This window comes from Patiria miniata, unplaced genomic scaffold (assembly GCF_015706575.1).
Source record: "Patiria miniata isolate m_02_andy unplaced genomic scaffold, ASM1570657v1 HiC_scaffold_20, whole genome shotgun sequence".
In the NCBI taxonomy this organism is placed as follows: Eukaryota; Metazoa; Echinodermata; class Asteroidea; order Valvatida; family Asterinidae; genus Patiria; species Patiria miniata.
In genome coordinates this window covers 19,654,913-19,674,489 of record NW_024037059.1, presented here as the reverse complement: position 1 = coordinate 19,674,489, position 19,577 = coordinate 19,654,913, and the positions used below count along the sequence as shown (strand labels likewise).

The 19,577-nt window shown below is 40.9% G+C and overlaps 2 protein-coding genes across 2 annotated transcripts; one reads left to right on the top strand and one right to left on the bottom strand.

The window, feature by feature from the left end:
* Positions 1-874: 874 nt before the first annotated feature.
* LOC119728266 (protein FAM114A2-like) lies at positions 875-12,172 on the top strand. The gene is made up of 11 exons (XM_038200432.1): positions 875-968; positions 1,441-2,396; positions 3,022-3,279; positions 3,857-4,071; positions 4,790-4,895; positions 5,449-5,616; positions 6,288-6,373; positions 7,549-7,623; positions 8,295-8,440; positions 9,253-9,391; positions 10,473-12,172. Exons 2-11 carry the CDS (start codon positions 1,475-1,477, stop codon positions 10,578-10,580), a joined length of 2,223 nt encoding a protein of 740 aa, XP_038056360.1. The 5' UTR covers positions 875-968; positions 1,441-1,474; the 3' UTR covers positions 10,581-12,172.
* Positions 12,173-12,236: 64 nt separating this feature from the next.
* LOC119728267 lies at positions 12,237-15,444 on the bottom strand. Its single transcript, XM_038200434.1, has 4 exons — positions 15,259-15,444; positions 14,483-14,608; positions 13,606-13,998; positions 12,237-12,738 (listed from the first exon to the last, which is right to left on the bottom strand). The coding sequence occupies exons 1-4, from the start codon at positions 15,335-15,337 to the stop codon at positions 12,566-12,568; spliced, it is 771 nt and encodes a 256-aa protein (XP_038056362.1). The 5' UTR covers positions 15,338-15,444; the 3' UTR covers positions 12,237-12,565.
* Positions 15,445-19,577: the final 4,133 nt, after the last annotated feature.

Sequence of the window (19,577 nt, the reverse complement as noted above, 5' to 3'; positions counted from 1 at the left end):
CTGACAGTCCCAAAAACCAACATTTTCCAACAAAAAACATCAGATTTCACCTTCAAAACGGCCTCCAAATTACTAGATATGTCACCTGAGGTACAAGTAGACATAGATGATTAAGATGGTTGTACTTAAGTTTACTTACGATCCGGAAAAAAAGTGAAATTTTCCGTTCAATTCTGGAGACCCCCTCTGCCTAGGTTGTCGTTGTTGTGCTCACGTTCAAAACTGCATGATAATGGCGTCTGACCTCGACCTCATGCAAATGTGTGCGGTGCGCTTGCGCATAATGCACTGCATGCATACACGGCAGATTCCCCTGCGCCGCGCCGACGACTGTTTCCTGATGTAGAGCGCTGTGTAAGTTCGCGGTACGCCTGGGAGTCGCGCTGGCTAGCCAGGCGTACCGCGAACTTACACAGCGCTCTACATCAGGAAACAGTCGTCGGCGCGGCGCAGGGGAATCTGCCGTGTATGCTGCATTATGTGCATTATGCGCAAGCGCGCCGCACCACATTTGCATGAGGTCGAGGTCAGACGCCATTATCATGCAGTTTTGAACGTGAGCACAACAACGACAACCTAGGCAGAGGGGGTCTCCAGAATTGAACGGAAAATTTCACTTTTTTTCCGGATCGTAAGTAAACTTAAGTACAACCATCTTAATCATCTATGTCTACTTGTACCTCAGGTGACATATCTAGTAATTTGGAGGCCGTTTTGAAGGTGAAATCTGATGTTTTTTGTTGGAAAATGTTGGTTTTTGGGACTGTCAGTGACTGTGTTGTCTAGGTCGAGGAATGGGCTTGGACCCTACTATCGCCAGACCATGTCCAAATTTTTAAAAAGGCGATAAGTTGGGTCCAAGTTACTCGGACTAGTTCAGACACTGGAACGTGTTTCGTGTTGACGTGGCCAAATATCCCTCGTTTGTGAACGTCTTTCCGAAGTTTTAACACTCGTTTGAGAGGGAGGTGAGTATGAAGCTCCTTTTAAACAGAGGTAACAACGAAACTGTATAAATTTCAATGAATTTTCCATACAAAAAATAATATAAACTTTCAACATCTGCTGATTTTCTTGCCACTGGTGGCTGCGCTTATTTTGAAAACTGAAGTTGATATTATGAGAACTCAATTTTTTTTAGCCCCATAAATGTGGCCAATTTACTGGACTCCAGTAAATTGGCCACATTTATGGGGTTACTATTTTTCACAAATCTCCAGGCAATAGCAATATTTTTGAATTTACTTTTGACAATGACAGTATTGACACTTAACAATAATTTATCATTACTAATTTCAAAATTTTAATTTCTCCACACGAAGACCACAGTTTACATGTGCGTGATTTGCCAAAATTATGTTTCCAAATCTGATTAGTCAGGATTTACATGTAGCTCTAGTATACAGCCATGACAGCTCACTCAAATTTGTTCGTCCACAGATTGAAACAACTGTCTATAAAAACCATACCCATCATGGCAGACAGTGAAGATGAAGAAGCTTTTCACAGTGCGGGAGAAGAAGAAGTCACTCCCCCATCACAGAAATCTGAAGAAAAACCATCCAAATCAGGACAACCATCATCGACTTCCTCAGGTGGTGCATCTGGCAAGAAAGAGGTCCAAAATGTAGGGAAACCAAATTCGAAGAAAGCCAAAGGGAAGAAGGGAAAGAAAAAGAAAGCATCAATGAATGACAAAGGAGACAACTCTGAAGAGATGAAAGGAGAAGCCACAATGTCTGAGAAAGATGCCGCAGTTTCCTCAGAGACAGATCAACAAGACACCAAGCAGCAGCCACATTCCGAAACACAGTTGGAAGAGCAAAATCAACCCGATGCAGATGTTGAAACTGCGGAAGGCGTCAAGAGTGAACTTAAGTCTGATAAGAAAGAAGAACGAACCTCTGCTGTTGAAGACACACCACCAGAAAGTTCTAAGAAAGAAAACTTAAAAGAGCAAGATGACTCATCTCCGAAAAAGGAAGACAGTCAACCTGAGAGTGAACTCGCAGAAGAAGGTGGAGATGCAAAAGCAAAAACAGACTCTCAGGTCCCTGAAGAGGAGGAACAAAAGCCACACGTCAAGGAAGATGCTGAACAATTGTTAGAAACGGGAAGCGAGATAAACCGGGATGCTCAGGGTGCATCTCCAGAACCAAGTCAAGATGATGATGAGAACAAGACGTTGGAAACAGATGAAAGGACAGGTGAGAGTGCATCCGCCTCGTCCAAACAGACTGATGCTGCTGAAGATGCTGAGGCAGGAGGAGGGAGGAGTATCATGGGAGCCCTTAGCAAACTGACGGGGGAGAAACCTGCAGAGAAGAAAGCCAGCGGGGGCGGCTGGGGGTGGGGAGGATGGGGTGCCTCACTGGTCTCATCAGTGTCTGCAGTAGGTAGGTTACCGCTCGGGTTAGGCATGTTAGGACGAAACTCAGTTTCATTCACTCTGCTAACCAGGCAATGGTGCACTAGTTATCGCCAATTTATGCTTGAAATGCTAACACAGAAATACTGCTCGAATCCTGTAATGGCTTAAGCACAGCTTCATCAGTGAAGGGATCTACAGGTGCACACATACACGTTCACACCAAAAATTGCTGTCGAATATATTTACCCTGAAACCTTGAGCACAGTGTTTTTATTCAGTAGGCCCCTAAAGATTCATTGATGGTAAACAAAGCCGTGAAATTGCACCAAAGTTTACCTTTGTACCTGAAGCTACTCACATGACAATCTTTCAGATTTGTTAATAAGTCATCCCCAAGTGCTCTCTCTCAACCATGAGAAAATAAGATCCTCTGAAAAGGTTGCTGCCTACATCACAGAGTAGTCATCACAAATGAGGTTGCGGTGCTTGTACTTTAAGACAATACATGTAATGAACTTGCCCTCGTTTACATTGTAAGCATGCCTGAATTGGCTGTCAAAACAAAATACATATTCACAGTCCAAATTTGATGACACTACTCTCAATTTATCACACAGCAATTTAAGATTAAGGAATGTGTTTCTCTGCAGGTCATGGTTTGAGCTCAGTCATCGAGAATGTCGAAACCTCCCTGGGGCTGCCAAAACCAGAGGAGCTCACGGAGCAAGAAAAGAGGCAGCAGGAATTCATCGTAACCCTGGATGAGCGAGGAGAAGGGAAGGAGGGCAAGGAAGAGGATGGAGACAAAGATGAGGACAAGGATGAGGAGACAAAGGATCCAGGGGAGGGAGAAGAGATGGAGAGGGATGGAGGCAAAGAGGGTGAAGAGGAAGGCGATGAGAAACAAGGTAAGAACGTCTCTTAGGAGAAGATTGTGGATATCCCTTTTCAAGTTGCTAACACCTGTTCAAGACTGGCATCCCAAAATCAAGCTAAACCAAATTAATCTGAAACATAGATTAGATTGGACTCCTTCTTTATGAATTAAAAAAAGAATATTGTAATTCTTATAAACACTGCTGGATCTTAAAGTATGTGTGTGTCTTGATTGTTCATTGGCAGTCTTGTGCAAGACTCATTGCAACATCCTTAGGCTAACATACTGCACAATGTTCTTATCAGAACTGAGACATTTTACTTGTGTTCATATTTATCGTTGTAGTGGCCAGATATTTTGAGATTTATATTGATGGCCATTCGTGCCCGCAGAGTAAAGTTTAAAATTACATTGGGCACTAACAATTCAACAGTCTGTTAGGGTTATATTCAAAAATTGTTGGGAAAACCCTGTTAATTATGAGTGTGGTTATATGATTCCTATCATTTCCCCGGCCAACTTCCCCAATTCAGTGGCAACTACTTCAACTTCGTTCATGTGTTGAATAAAAAAAAAAACCAGAACATTAATATCTGCATTCCTTACAGATCAATCCACCCCAGAGGACCAACCCTCGGTCCCGTCCAGCATGAAGGGATTCCTGTCCCTCGGAGCCTCGGCCATCACCAGCGTTGTTGGCAAGACGGTCACTGGAGGCCTGGATGCCCTGGAGACCATCGGACGTAAGACGATGGATGTCTTACAGGAGGGAGAACACAGACTGGAGGGCAGGCGGAGTGGGCAGAAGGGAAACCTGTCTGAGGTTTGTTTCTTAACCCTTACAAGGTTTTATAGATCAATGCTTCTGTAATTGAGCGCATCTGTATCTTTCCTATAAATTGTAATGGTTACTCTGTGTTTGGCAAAGTAGATCTGTTTTAAGTAGATGTGAGAATAAGACCAACAACTTTAACTACATTTATGTGAAGCATACATAGATGCCCTGACTCAGAACATTGAACATAAGAAAATGTTGTCTCTGTATACTTTCTATATGAGTTCTTGCTTATTTTTGGGTCAATAAGTTACAGCGTTTTCTCTTTTCAAGACTTTATCTGTAAACAATTTACCAGTTCGTGCCGGGATTATTTTGACATGGCCGGACCAAGGCGTGGAGTTGTTTCCACAAACCTCGATGCCAGACGGGTTCAGGCCGTCGTCTGTGGGTAGCATACCCTGATATTTATGCCCTCGCTCGATGGGAGCAGGTCACTGACAGATATTTCCGGCCTCGCTTGTTGCGTGTTTATCCGTCATCCGTTCCGAATAACGCAAAACCTTCGCATGTATACACGTCATCTGACTTGAACTGGTTAAGTAGGGAACTATACTGGAATCAGTTGATTATTGCATGACTGTACAATTTGTGAAAAGAAATGCACCACTTCAGAAAGACTGTTTGTATGTCAAAGTCTGGCATTCATTTGTGGAGTTGTAGTTCTTCACATTGGGACTGATTTGTACGATTTCATCATCTTCAGATGTTGAGGGATGCCAAGGAGGAGGCGGAGACTGCTGCCGTGTTGGAGGAGGAGGAAAGGGAAAGACAGAGGGCGCACTTCGGGATCCTGTTTGATAAGTACCAGGGTAAGACCAGACAAATTTCGATAAACGAAAACAAATATTTAATCCTAACTCAGGCATTTTTGCTAGGATGCAAACTCAATCTGCAAAATCCTCCAACTGCCTCCATGTAAAAATTGCATACAATATTAATCCTGCAAAGGCCTAAATTTATGGACGCCTGAGCATAAACAACACAAGGTCCGGCCCAAGACCTTGACACAGTGCATCCTCCAAAATCAGCCACACACTTTTGCCATATAGCCTCAATCCTGCAAAATCCTCCAATTTGCAAAGAGGATTTTGGAGGATTTGGGAAGGTTAGGCTTAATCAAACCTCCAAATCAAACTCACAAGTACGTTTTGTTATGGAGTACCGAAGTGAATACGTCATGCCCACAAAAAGTGTGTAAAAGACATTAGCACGTGATTCAGCCAGAGAACCAACACGCGCGCGTACTCCATTCGTTTGCACTACACTTTCTGGTTCTAAATGACGTCACACTTCAGTACTCCATTGTCTTTGTCTTGAAATGTTCCGTCCCGTCATCTTTATCCTTTTTATACCAATATGCAGGTCTTGCACACCTAGAAGCCCTGGAAATGATCAGCAACCAGAGCGAGAGCAAAGTTCAGGGGTCACTGAGCACGCTCAGTGGGGAGGACCTTCAGAGTCTCAAGACGGAGCTGATTGAAATCAGGGATGCATTTCAGCTGGAGGATTTGGAATCAGAAGAGCAACCTGGTGAGTTTCATAATAAATGTATAAAAGTCAGCTATTTTAATTGGTTGTAAAGTTCTGAAGTGTAAAAAAATGTGAAATTCTACAGAAATTCAACAGGTATGTGGCATGGTTACATCAATTTGATGCGATCAAGCTAAATGAGTCGTTTGTCGACTCTGATCAAATTTTTTTTATTACAGATTTGAAAAGAGTACAATCTCAGCATAACTGCTGTGAAAACCGCATGTTGATACCATCTTTAGTTCAAACATTATGGAGGTCGGAACGTCAAGAGACATGATGAAGTGATCTGATGAAGTGGCTCTATTTTGACCTGAATCTCAAAATGAAAGTTACAGACAAACGACTCATTTAGCTTGATAGCATCACACATGATGAAAGTACATGTATTTATTCATCGCACAAAGTGTTCATTGGTTGCCGTGTTCAACCATTCATAAATAAGTTTTAAGAAAATAAAACTTGGATCCAGCTAAGGATGTGTAAGCAATTCCTTGTTGTCCAAGCTTGCAGAAATGTTTTGCAGATTGAAAAGGAAAAATGGGATCAGTCCTATGAATCAAACATCTAATTGAAAGATATGCTTAATTGATAGAGAGCATTCTAATATCCATTTGCAAATATACATTCCTTATCTACATAGAGAGTTGTTTTAACTTTATCTTTAACAGAAGGAAGCGAGCAGGATTTTGTGAATGCGATCACGGAGCATCTGTTTGGCGTGAGCGTAGCTTCAACTCCTGATAAACTGCAAAGGGTGAGAGTTATTACGTCTTTGAAGTAATGTTATGCAAACCCGACCTGAAACTGACCTGACCCAAAACCGACTTTGGGTCAGATTGGGTTGGTTTTCCATCATTTCAGTTGGGTCGGGTAGGTTTCAGTTTTGCCTCTGCGATTGTCGGGTTGGGTCAGTTAAGCCATCTTGTGAAAAACCCGAAATAAACCGGGAAAAACGAAACTATTAGAAAATTACTGCAGATATTATTGCAATATTACTGCAGAGTCACTGTGCCCGGTACGACCAATGTCAACCCCCAGCGCGACTTTGTTCAGGCACAAAAAGTGAACACAGGCCCAAGTCCGATATTCGGGGGGGAGGGGGGAGGGGGGGGGGGGTCAGTTCGGTTTTGGGTCGGTTCAGGTAAGTTTCCCTGGAATTTTTGTCAGGTCGGGTCGGATTTGGGGAGTTTGAATTTGGTTTATATCTATAATATTTCGGGTCGGTTTGGCGTGGTCAACCTTACCCAGTGCACAACATTACTTTAAAGGAAAGAGTGTGTCCCACCACACTCAACACACTATGTTTCACACTTCACATTTATCTGTAAATTTACCTAAATCACAGTCTTTTCACAGAATAACTTTGTATCAGGGATAAGATTTGTCAGGATTTGTCTTTACTGCAGGATTTTGTTGTCAGGATTTTTTTTCCGATTTCATAATTTTTGAAGAAACTCTTTTGAAATCTGGAATTCCTGAGGTTTTACCATAAAGGTGTTTTGGCAACCGAGTATTTTAAGGGGGGCCTTTGGCAAATACAAACATACCCTACGTTGCTCTTGGGCTCTCTGGGGCCCTCTAACCGCCTCCCAATTATTTTGTGGATTTCGTTTTTACCGCAAACTCACCTCTGCTGTATCTGCAGTCAACTTCTTAGAACATAAGCCATGACTCCAGAGGCATTTCTTGAAGGAATCTTCCCAATACCTCCACTCTGTAGAAACAAATGGTTCATTCTTGTACTGTGGGGCATAAAGCCCCATGAAAGGAATAAAGCTAAACTCGACCTTTCTCAGTTCAGCCAAATCCTAACCATAACTTCATGGTGGATTTGAAACAATCTCAGATGATAAGGGTTAAAATTGCACACAACCATAAATTCCCAAGTGCTGTTACATTTTCAATGATTTTTTGTTTTTGGTTGGTCAGGTTCAAAGGAGTGTTCATGAATGGTTGGCTGAGTGCAAATCACAGCAAGAAGCCGCGCAGAAACAAGACACCAAGGTTAGTTTTAAGTTGAGGGCCCCTGTGACTATAGCATATGTCCATCACAAATCCTTGCAAGCCTACTACAGGTCAATCACAAGTCATCCAGTGCCAAGTCAAGTCACAAGAACTGTGACAAAGGCATTCCTTTGTTATTGTTCATCTCCTCCAACTTGTCACTGGACTTATGAGCTGAATTGTGATTTACCTGTGAGCAAGGGCGAATCCAGAACACAATTTTTGGTGTGGGGGGGAAAAAAAGCAGTTTGGTCCCCAAAAAGTGGGTCTAAAAAGTTACGGCGTTGGGTTCGGGGCCCGCTTAAAGGCCCGAAATAGTGTTGGCTTCTAGATGCTCTGTGGTGCGATCTGAGGCAATATCTAACCACTTGAATCTTTTTTTAAGGAAAAGATGGCGGTGTACGCAGTGGCTGCCTTTATTGTGACGTCACTTAAAAAAACAAAAAAATTGGGGGGGGGGGAGGGGGGGGGGTGGCCATGGCCCCCGTTGGCCCCCGGATCCGCCCTTGCTTGTGAGAGGACTTGTGATGGACTCAACTTACAAAACACAGCATTTATTTGGAACTATCCTGGAATGATTATGCTGTTTAACGTAAGTCTTCAACAGATGTGGAGTGTCCGTTTTTTGTCTTAATATTTTGAAAATGACTTGCACTTGTAAATTTTCCCAGGAGCTGCACATCAAGGCCATCGAGACCCTTGCCGAGTTCTCCTCGAGAGTGATAGAGCAGTTCCACAAGGCTTGTGAGTTGATGCTCCTGCCACAGGACAGAGAACACACCAAGAATGCTGTGCAGCGAGCTACCAGCCTCTCCAAGTAAGTGTGTTGTCTTCACATATGGTGGATCAGGTTGGGGGGGTGTGGCCAACAGGGCCCCCAAAAAGTTAGTTTAAAAATAATAATTAATACCACAAAGGAAGTGAAGACAACGTTACATCAGAGCAGTTGTAGTCTTCACATTGGTGGATCAGGTTGGGGGGGGGGGGTGTGGCCAACAGGGCCCTCAAAAAGTTGGTTTAAAAAAATATAATTAAGACCATGGAGGAAGTGAAGACAACGTTACATCAGTGCAGTGGTGGAGTGCTGTGGTCCACTTGTTAAGGTGTTTGACTCGTGCTGTGGTACGCTGGTTCGAACCCTGACGGGAATAATGGTGCTTGTGTTCTTGGGCAAGACACTTTACTGCGATTGCCTCTCTTCATTCAGGAGTATAAATGGGTACCTGTGAAGGTAGAGACCAGATTGCGCTGATCTCCAGCTACTGCAGAAAAAAAAATGGTCTCATGGCCTGATGAACAGGGGTAATATTGTGAAGCGCTTTGTAGTGCTCATTGTTATTATTTCTACTTATCCCCTTAAAAACAACGGATTCATGAAATGTTAATAGAAAGAAGGAAAAGTAAAAAGGCAAAAACAGAGCGCCCCCTAGTGTTCAATGAGATCCAGGTCCAGGCCCCCCTTCTGAATTTGCAACGCCAATCAGTTGGTCAGCCCCTACTAACCACAAATACAGAGTGCGCCACTGACTTAGCCACTTCCTGCATGATTCTGCCGATGCCAAGAATTTCCCTTATTTGAAAACTTTTGGTTCACTTCTTCTTCTTTCTTTTCTTCTTTTTCTTACTTAGACTGACAAGTGTCCTGGCCACAGAGGTCAGCAACCAAGCCTCCAAGTTTGCCGACTGCCTGAACCGTGAGGCAGCCAATCAGGAAGAAGGGGCGGAGACGGCCGACGTCAACCCCCTCATCACCAACATCTACTTAGAGGTCAACTTTTGTTTGCTCTTTTTTTGTGATTGTAATTTGGCGAGGTTCCGAGCCTTGCTTAACCCTAACTCTCCAGGGTATAGTTTGGCTAGAAACCCTTCTAAACGCAGCAACATGCAACACTTGTCTAAGTGACAAGCCTGCCCAGTGTAGCAAGATCCATTTTTTGCTGCAACACTTGTCTAAATGACAAGCATGCACAGTGCAGCAAGATCCATCGGGCCAATAGTCTCAAGGCCACACTGCCTCAGAGTCTGTGGTCACCGAATGCAGCAGGATACAACTGTGGCATTGTTCTATGGGACTAGCTCTCATTGTTTCAGAAGCGGCCGTTTATGCACTGGTGTTGGTAGCTGACTGCATCAAAGTGCACCAGACTTTTCCACCTGATGCACTGTGTTACATCTGGCAGGGTTAGGATAAACCATAAACCATAACCCCTAATCCTGCATGTTGGAAAATAGTGCAACCTGTGTAAAAAGTCTGTGGGACATTGCTGCATTGGGCCATCAACACACACAAAATTGCCAATTCTGAGACAATGAGAGATAGTCCTACGTTACTGTTGTATCCTGCTGCAGTTGGCAAACCACAGACTCTGAGGCAGTTCTGCCTTGGTATGTCTGGCCTGGTGGATCTTGTCACACTGGGCAGGCTTCTCACTTTGACAAGTGTCACATGTTGTTGCGCTGGGCAACGTTTCTAGACAAAATACCCTGCAGGGTTAGGGTTAATTAATACATGTGTAAAAAAAAAACATCTTGTGAAACTTGTCACTTCTTGTTGTAACAGCAGTTTTACTTTTTCCTTAATTTTATGGATTCTGTCTGTATAACACTTTGCATGAGCATCGTTGTTTTATGATCTTTGCCTGATGATTTTTGATGTGCTTTAACCTATTACATTGTATTACATTGTGTTCATTCACTGATGACTCCATAAAACCATAGAGAGCTTGCGCGGTTTTGGACGCTTCGGGGATAAGGTAGGGCAGTTAGCAGGGTGATACAGTAACCAATAGGATAAATAAATACAATTATCGTTAATAATCCTTGTTCTTAATTTGTTTTACCCCAACCAGGCCTCAAACAGCACATCCTACATTCAAGACGCATTTCAGCTGGTACTGCCTGTACTGCAGATGGTCGCCATAGAGAGGAAAAGAGATGCGACGACCGAAACATCATGAAACAGATCAGATGGATCACTCAACCCCTACAGTTTCATCAAGTAAGCTTAGGGCCTTCCCTAAATGTCCAAACTGATAAGAATAGAATTTATTTTTGTTGTTTTGTTTTCAGTGTTTATTCTCAAAGTTTCACAGAGATAAGAATTGGTAATGAAAAGAAAGGTTCCTTGAATGTGCAACTGCATTTTAGCTTGGAAGCCTTTGGAAATTTAAAAAGAGAAGACAATGAAGAAATGGTCAGTTTTGTCCAGAATGGTATTCCAGGGAATCAGGCAGGGACTGAAAAAATCCAGTCCTTGGATGGCCTGATTGGAATTGAGGTCACAAAAGTCCGGGGGGGGGGGGGGGGGGAGAGAAGTACAGCGCTGGCCGGAATGAGTGACGAGGAGTTCTTAGATATGTTGGGTTTTTGGTCATAACTTTTTAAAGCCACCTATGACAACATTGGCCAAATTTCAACCGTTAAGCAGAAGCTACTGCAAGGAAGTTAGGGTTAAAAAGCGTCATCTTCTGTCAGCTACGAACAAATCCCCCATAAATATTCATCACATAACAGTTCAGTTATCAAGCTGTAATGGTTTTACAAAACCTTTCTGCACTCAGCAGTTTTCAGAGCTTCAGCAGCCTCATAAAATTGGCCCAGGATTTGCATGATAAATACAGTGTGGTAGTCAAGGGCGGATCCAGAACACAATTTTTTTGGGGGGGGGGTTCAAAATTTTTGGATTCTAGATGCTCTGTGGTGTGATCTGAGGCAATTTCTGTCCACTATAACCATTTTTTTTAAGGAAATGGTTGTTGTGTACACAGTGCCTACCTTTATTGCGACATCACTCAAAAAAAAAAAAAATGGGTTCGTTTTTTTTTGGGGGGGGGCCATGACCCCCATTACCCCCCCCCCCCCCTCCCCGGATCCGCCCTTGGTAGTAATCTATGCCTATTACACACCTATCATTTGTTTACACACAATTGCACACAATTGTACACAAAGGCTTTGGGTCAAAATCAAGTCTTTTGGGTATTCACTATACAGGCTGTTGTACAGCTGAAACATTAAAACATATATTTATTTTTTCAGTTTAACCATCAAAACGGAAAAAAAGTAATCAATTACTATTTAATCTTTATTTAATCTAATTAAATTTAGGTAGAATTACTGTTCAAATTGTAAAGAATAAGTTACATGTAACTATCGATACTTTTATAACTATTTTAACAAAGATGTTTCAGAATCAAGAGAAAGTCTAATTTAAATGTTAGTAAGAAAATACCGAAAGCCTAGTTTTATATATATTTTATTTTGGGGGTTACTGAAGTTTTAGTTGCCTGTTGTTTCATTCTCTTTCTCTACCTATCCTACTTTGTTTCTTAAGCTTGCAAGTTTATTTTAGAAAAAATCATTACCCATTCAGAAATTTCTTTTGCCATCTTTATTCTGGGAATTTTTCTCTCTTTTTTCTTTTTGCCTTTTCTGTTTTAAGTTTGCCCTGTTTCTACATTGTATTTACAAAATTCAATATCAGTATTTTGTTATGTGCAGCACATTGCACAAGGCTAAAGTGAATAAAAGATATGAAGCATGGTTATTCCTACTTTTTGAAAGTAGTAAACTAAAAAACCTGTTAAAATATTAAGTTTGGCAATATGTTGTTTGTAAAACTGAACTGAAAATCTCAAACATGTCCACGTACCTACAGAAAATAAAGAAAAACAAATTTTTCGCACAGCGATTTATTTTTTTTAAATGTTTTTGTAAACTGAAGCCCAGCTACGGTTTAGTTGACAAGAAATTCCATTGCACAATGGGTTGACATCATTTTTCAGTCAAAAAATTTACTAAATTCTAGAAACTGAATCTGGTAAATGAAACGAACCTGGGTACTTGTATTTATTTTGTAATGTTTAAATTAAGTACTTGTATAAAGATTATTTAGTCATTTATGCATTAACATGTGACATCATACAACTTTGGAGTTTTCAATTCATCACATGTGAACTAAAGTGGCAACAGCAATATTGATGAGAAGTGTCGTTAGCAGCCCTGTTTGCAAAACGATCGCACTGGCTGCTGACTCTGTAGTTCCCATATCTTCTGCAGTTGGTGGCGCTTCAGTTGGTGGCGCTTCAGTTGGTGGCGCTTCAGTTGTTTGAGGTGGGTCTGTGGTCAAAGGGAGGAGGAAGAGAGAATATAACAGGTATTTCAGCTGAGGTTTTTGTTAAATTGCAGATAAAGTCGGAATAAATTACGTGTATAACATACATATAGAAGAAAAATATGACTAAACCCTCCTGCTGTTTGAACAGTCACAGACAGTCAAAAAATCAAATTCTCTTCCCCTGCAATGCCTCATACACAGGCTGGTCACCAGCAGTCGGATCATATTTCAAGCAAGCACTGTGACTAGTCAAATTCAATCAACAGACAAATGCAGGCAAGTGGTGGGCACAGCTGGCTTATCAATCACCTACAGTCAAAGCATGGCTGTATTAAGTTACTTAAACAGTCACAGCCAGTCAATCCTGCTTTATGTAGGCTGGGAGCTCTTAACTGTTAAAAATAGTCACTTGATTGATTTTGACTGAAAGGACAACTTTGCACAGAATGTATGTTTGCAAAGGAGGGTTGTATGGCATGTAATGTGTGTTAAAAAAAACCTGAGCCTCTAAGAATCTGAAGTCCGTTGCCATTTTTTTTAATTTTGAAAAATCCATTTTTTAAAATTTCATTTGATCATATTTGTAGAGCTTGGGAGGTACATGACATGCAGTGTTTTTACTGGGCAAGTATTTTGTTAAAGCTTGTGATGTCAAAAGCCACAGACTTTCATAAAGAACTGAGACCGTTCAATGAATAAGAGATAGTGAATTAGACAAAGAGAAATATAATTGTGTTCTTGTTACATTCGGCCGTAAAAAAGGGTTAAAGCTCATGAAATAACTAAAACAAGTTTGTTGTTTTATCTCTTTCCTTCAACTGAATTGGTATTGTTTTTGCAGAAAACTATGATGTTTGTGACTTATTTACCCGCTACAGTGGCGTTCCAAAATATCCTGAATCCTGCATACGTGCTTTGCCTGTCACTCTCAAAAAAGATGAAAGCGGTGTCGTTGTAGACGCTGAACGGCTGGGGAGCACCGACCCCATCAAAGAAGTACAGATTAGGAATAAGAGCAGAATGAGTGCCTTCTGCAAAGTCGTTGTAAGGGACAGTCAACCCTCTGCCAACAAATAGTTCATCAGCGTTTCTCTCGATCTGGAAGCCCGGGTCGAAGCTGAAGCGGATCTCTGTTGCTCTTGGGATGTAGAGAAGCACCAGGATTTTTTCCCGGTTCTCGTAGCCTGTGGTCTCGTAGTTGGGGGTGGTGTAGGAACCGGTCGCGCAGGCCTCGCCGTAGCAAGTCTGGAGCACCCTGTTGTCTGCAAAGATTTGGGGAATACTATTCTAGCAGCATAAACGGGTGCATACCTATGTTCCCCAATACCGATGTTCCCCAACCCTATCCCTAACCCTAAGGATTTTGGGGAACATCTGTATTGGGGAACATAATTATTGGGGAACATCAGGTAGACCCCGCATAAACACAACTTTAATATTGCGCTTTAGCATTGTTGTACAGCATACAAAAAAAGGGTTCAGTTTTAGTAACTGAATTTGTATTTAAAGCTTCAGCCTTGAACTTTTCGAAAATTTTTGTTGTCAAGTTGAAAGTTCGATGATTAGGCCTACGACTTGCCAAAAGATATACATTTCAAAAGTATTTCAACATCCCCCCTAAATTTGTTTACTAATTTTCGGAAGATTGTTACTTCACATGCATGGTAATTAAGCATGGAATCAAAAAGGAAAAATGACAGATAGGAGAAGTAGAAAAAATAAGAAAGCTTGGAAGGGTAAACTCACTAAATGTTTCAGTGCAATCGTATCCGTGGAAATAAGGCCTTGTGCATTCACAAACGTAGTCTGGCTGGCCAGGCACGTTTCTCTGGAAACAGGTTTCATCACCAGGGCATCTGTTCACAACACACTCTAAATTAGGGAGTAAAAGAGAATGAAAAATTAATTAATAGATTTTGAAGGCAATATATAAAATATTTGCAATTAGTACATTAATAATAATAATAATTATTATTATTATTACCCTGCATTGGACATTTGGGAGACATCCCCATAGACTTGTGCACAAAATTTTGCAAACTTAAATGTGCTCTATCCCAATATTCCCTTGGCCTTTTTCCACGAATTTCGGTATGTTTACTAATTAGACCACAAGCAACAAATATAACCTAATTGCGACGGTAAAATTGTGCCTCTAAAGGGGGGCTGTGACATTAGGGAGACATGAAAATGTCTCCCTAATGACCGATGTCTCCCATCGTGCGAAGAAATTACGATAACGTGTCGCCTTAATAGTGGTACCTTTACACGTATTGGAATAAGAATAATAATAATTAATATCGGAGTCTTGTAAAGCGCACGTATCTACCAACAATTAAGTACTCAATGCGCTAATTAATATGAAGTTATTTTAAAGACAGCCATAATGTTTATGTAGTATATCACAACAAATTTAACAATAGACATGTAAATTAACTAAAAATCACTTTTCCCTTTTCCGTAACATTTATAAAAAAAAAATTAAATGTTTTAATACAACAAAGAAGAATTGTTAGGCCTACCTGTGCCAGAAGTTCCCACAAAACAATTGGCAAAAACAATTATTGTGAATGGAATCCACATTTTGTGTCCTGAATCCATGGTAAACTTATCCAATTTGAATTTTGTTTGGTATAATTGTTGGGGGCTCGTATAAACACTGCAGTCTGGTACCAATTGGTATCAACTATCCAGAATACTGGACGGTCCTTCGTTGCTCTCTCTATTTATAGGTCCCACCAGGGCCGTGCCACGGTCGTTCAAAACGACGTCATCTGCACCAGCGCAATCAATAATGGCAACATCAGACTGTGTTCTCTAACAATGCACATGATTCATCATGTTGATTTTATTTTGTGAGGCCGAGTTATCCACAATGGTTCGCAACCTTCAAGGTGTTCAGGGTAATCGGGCGTTAAGGCCGCTAGACAACGCAAAAAAAGGTCGGGCATTACACCCCACTGTTCATTTTCTAAGGGACAATTGGCGGTGTTTTCCCCTGTTTTTGAAATGTGATGTTTGTCTAAACCTTGAGGAAAAATTGTGACATCTTGAATAAACTTCCTCTTTTGAAAATTAATGTGATGAATCATTTCTATTGTCAAAATTTGCCCAAATAAGGAGCGTCGTGAAAGGCAGGAGTCATGACAATTGAAAAAAAGTGACAAAGTTAAGTTGAAAGTTAAGATAAGCCAAACTGGCCTATTTGAAGGATACCGAGGCATTTCTCAAGAGAATTTCTCCTTATAAAAAGAAACCTCTCCGAAGTCTTGTAGTCTTCCCTTGTGTGATCTCTATAGTTGCAAACAAAACGCAAAATGGTCATTTTCTGTTCTCATCATGAGTTTGTTTCAGAGGCAGACGGATACTACATGTATAGATAAAAAAAAAAAACTTAATGTAGACGGAAGCCAATAATAGGCATAAAGATCATTTGCCTTTCATGTATTATTTTCGTTTCCAATAATAACAACATTCGAAATCAAAAGAAGACTGTTAAAAACCTAACTTTTTGAAGTTTCAGTCAGTGGATAATACTGAATATTACCTTTAAAAAAAAATGTAAAAATTTTTTTTTCGAAAATGCATCTTCTGCATAGGTTTCTTTTGACAGTGCAATGGCTAGGTCCAACATCGCGAGGAAATGATAATTTCTACTGTTTAGAAAATGACAGCCAAGGCGCAAAGATTTCACAGGATCCTATTATTTACTTACTGTCAAGTGGGCTATTTCATATTCGTAGCAGTTTCTTTTTTGAACATTTAGCAAAATATTTTTGAGCGAAGAAACGGATCAAGTTGGACTTGCCACTCAGTCTTAATAGTTTTCCTATTACTTGACCCCAAAAATCACAATTTTCCTTTCCTGCAATAACATCATATACATGTTTGCCATAAATTAAAAGCTCGTTTGTTGTCTTGATTTCCATATTCAGCCACCACATTTTGAAAGAAAATAAATGTGACACGGCCTTTACCCCAATATTCTGTTGCAAATATAATATTTTACAACGGCGCTTTCATCTGCACATGTGTGATGCGCGCGCACCGCTAAAACGTGTATTTTTAGCGGGCGATATTCCAACTGGTGTACTTACGTGATATATGTACAGAGTGCCCAAACGGGTACCAGTCCAACAGGTTGCATCGCCATCTTTTCCCGTGAAAGCGAAAGGCGGTAAGTTTGAATTTTCATCTTTTTTATTCGGTTATCTGTAAACAGCACTTAAACATTTGTTGTTTGTCTCTTAGTAGGGTATGGTACGGTAAATTCTAGCCGTTGAAAGTATGCAGGCGTTGGTGCACATGACGGGAAGGCGGATTTTGTTTGTATTGTTGATGTACCCTAACGTGGCGCGGCCCCTAACGTGGCGCACTTTGATTTTTCGCCTGTAGCGCCTACCTAGAGCAAAAGTTTTAACTGAAATTTCCAAGAAAGTGAAATTTCATCAAGTTCTAAACACTCCTCTTCATAAATCGCGAGTTTATTTACCCGTAACAAAGTTAGAAGAAAAATTTATTTTGGCGTGATTTTCCGATTTTATTTTCAAGTGCAAAGTGAACCCTTTAAAAATGCCCCGAATAATAAGAAAATGATTTTCTGACAAACATCTTGCTGGGCATGTAAGTAGAGATAATAATTGTTTATCAGAATTTATCAAGTTTACAGAAATTCTTAAATGTTAAATTGGAATTTTCCGAGATGTATTCAAGTGCGCCACGTTAGGGAACACGCCGCCAATTTGTGCCCAATTTCCGGACGCCACCGTTTTTGAATTTCGGATTAAATTTTATGAAACTGAAATAAGGTAAAAGTACTAGTGTTTTACTGCATGAATTTGAGGTTTGTCAACAAAGAGGTTTGGCAACACTACACGAGGAAAGTCGGGTAGGCTTCGAAGTGCGCCACGTTAGGGAACACGACTATATTAAAATGCACATTATGGCCCATGTGCTAGGCGCGGCCTCCGCCCGTTGAATTTCAAACTTGAAACTGCTACACGTGCGAAACTATCATCATGGCGCTAGTGTGGCCAAATTACTGGACTACCTCCGTAAATAAAGGCCTCAGTTGGAACATCATGTACCCGAAAATGTAGAACTTTGTCAAATTTGGATTTTCACATTTATACTTTATTTGCTTTATTAGTAGCATACTCACTCTCTTTACTGTAGCGACAGAAAATTAGTCCCCCTTTTCAGACATATACTTTTCGTGTAGTTTCGTGTTGGAATTAATAGATGCAAACGTATGCAAACAAACCTGGAAATTACACGGAATATAGATCATTAGATGTCTGAAAAGGGGGGGGGGACTAATTTTCTATCGCTTTTAAAGAGGGTCAGTGTGCTTCCAAAGCGTAAATAAACTACAAAGTCTAACGTGTGAAAATAAAAACTAAACACAAAACTAGTTCTACATATTTGGGTACATGTTCCAAGTGTGGCCTTTATGAACGGAGGTAGTCCAGTACTTTGGCCACATTTGTGGGGCTACATCACATGTATGGCGCTTAACGGGGGTGAATAGTCTATACTTAGGGATCCGTAAGCTTTCCTGAAAGGCAACTAAATCATAGGCGTAGCCAGCGGGGGCGGGGGGAGGGGAAGGGGGTATTTAACCCCCCCCCCCCCAATATTTTGTAAAGACTGCCTTTTTCCATTCAAATGCCCTTTTTTCAACGGCCTTACCCCCCCCCCCCTAATAATTTGTAAAGAGTGCCCTTTTTTACGAAGTGACCTTTTTTCTGAACAAGTACCCTTTTCAAAAAAGAACTGGTGCCCTTTTTTGTGTCATCTGCCGTTTTGGGTGCCTTTTTCAGAATTTCGCACATGTATCGCCCTGAAAAGCACCATATATTGGCCCTTTGTGTGCATAACTGTCGGTTTTGAATAGCGCCCCCATCGACAGATGGGCCCCCTCCCCGCTTTTTGATTTTACGGAGGCCAAGCGGTAGCAGTTGTAAGGTGCCGGTGATCTCATTTTCAAAAAAAAATAACAGGAAGAATGTTTCAACCTGACACCACTTTTTTCTTCATCATCTCAATAAAGGCCAGTCATTGCAAAAATATTGAAAAGGCATGAATCTGGGACTGAGAAACATTTCCATTTTTGTTATCTTCTTGACTCTCATTTTCTTAGTTTACTTCACAAATTTCCAAGGCTGCTCTTATTATTACTTGAGTTCCTGTTGCTTTTAAAGGGAATATACCACATTTGCAAACATCGAAAAACAAAACTTCCAAATTTTTATGAAATACCTTACTAGGATGTTGGCAAATGACAGTCTAAAGCGTTTTGTAAAATTGTGACACCTGATGTGCAGCCATTTTCAAGTAAAGTTGTATTTTCGTATAAATTTCCAAAGATGGTGCCTCAAAAATGTTCTTGACTATCCATATAGACTTTGTACACAACCACTGAAGTGGCGTCTGGATACTAAATTCTCTCCAAAATGTTGCGGGGGGGGGGGCTTTGGGGAAACATTTATGTCCAAGATTTGTTTTTCTCCCCTTTTTCGGAATGAATCACCATTTTTGAGGCAATGGATGACCATTTTTGAGGCAATGGATGAAATTTTTTTGATATTTTGATGTTGACTAAAGTTTAACCACTGCACCCGGCCCCCTCCCTCAAGAAAACCCCACTGCACTATTCAGTCAGATACAAGACTCAATTGTAACCCATCCCCCCTTTACAAACAACTGTAAGGTTAGGATTCCAACTTCATTAAGTCTTTTTTTTGGGGGGGGGTAGTGACAGTCCACAGAAGCAGAGGAATATAAATGTAGTATCCAGATGCCACTTCAGCGGTTGTGTACAAAGTCTATGGAAAGTCAA

Excerpts from the sequence above, each read along its gene's own strand:
- LOC119728266 (XM_038200432.1), top strand. The coding sequence starts at position 1,475 with ATGGCAGACAGTGAAGATGAAGAAGCTTTTCACAGTGCGGGAGAAGAA. Across the intron at positions 2,397-3,021 it reads CTCATCAGTGTCTGCAGTAG|GTCATGGTTTGAGCTCAGTC; the intron begins GTAGGTTACCGC and ends GTTTCTCTGCAG. Across the intron at positions 5,617-6,287 it reads GGAATCAGAAGAGCAACCTG|AAGGAAGCGAGCAGGATTTT; the intron begins GTGAGTTTCATA and ends TATCTTTAACAG.
- LOC119728267 (XM_038200434.1), bottom strand. The coding sequence starts at position 15,337 with ATGGATTCAGGACACAAAATGTGGATTCCATTCACAATAATTGTTTTT. Across the intron at positions 13,999-14,482 it reads CGATTGCACTGAAACATTTA|ACAACAGGGTGCTCCAGACT; the intron begins GTGAGTTTACCC and ends AAATCTTTGCAG. Across the intron at positions 12,739-13,605 it reads TTGGAACGCCACTGTAGCGG|ACCCACCTCAAACAACTGAA; the intron begins GTAAATAAGTCA and ends CTTTGACCACAG.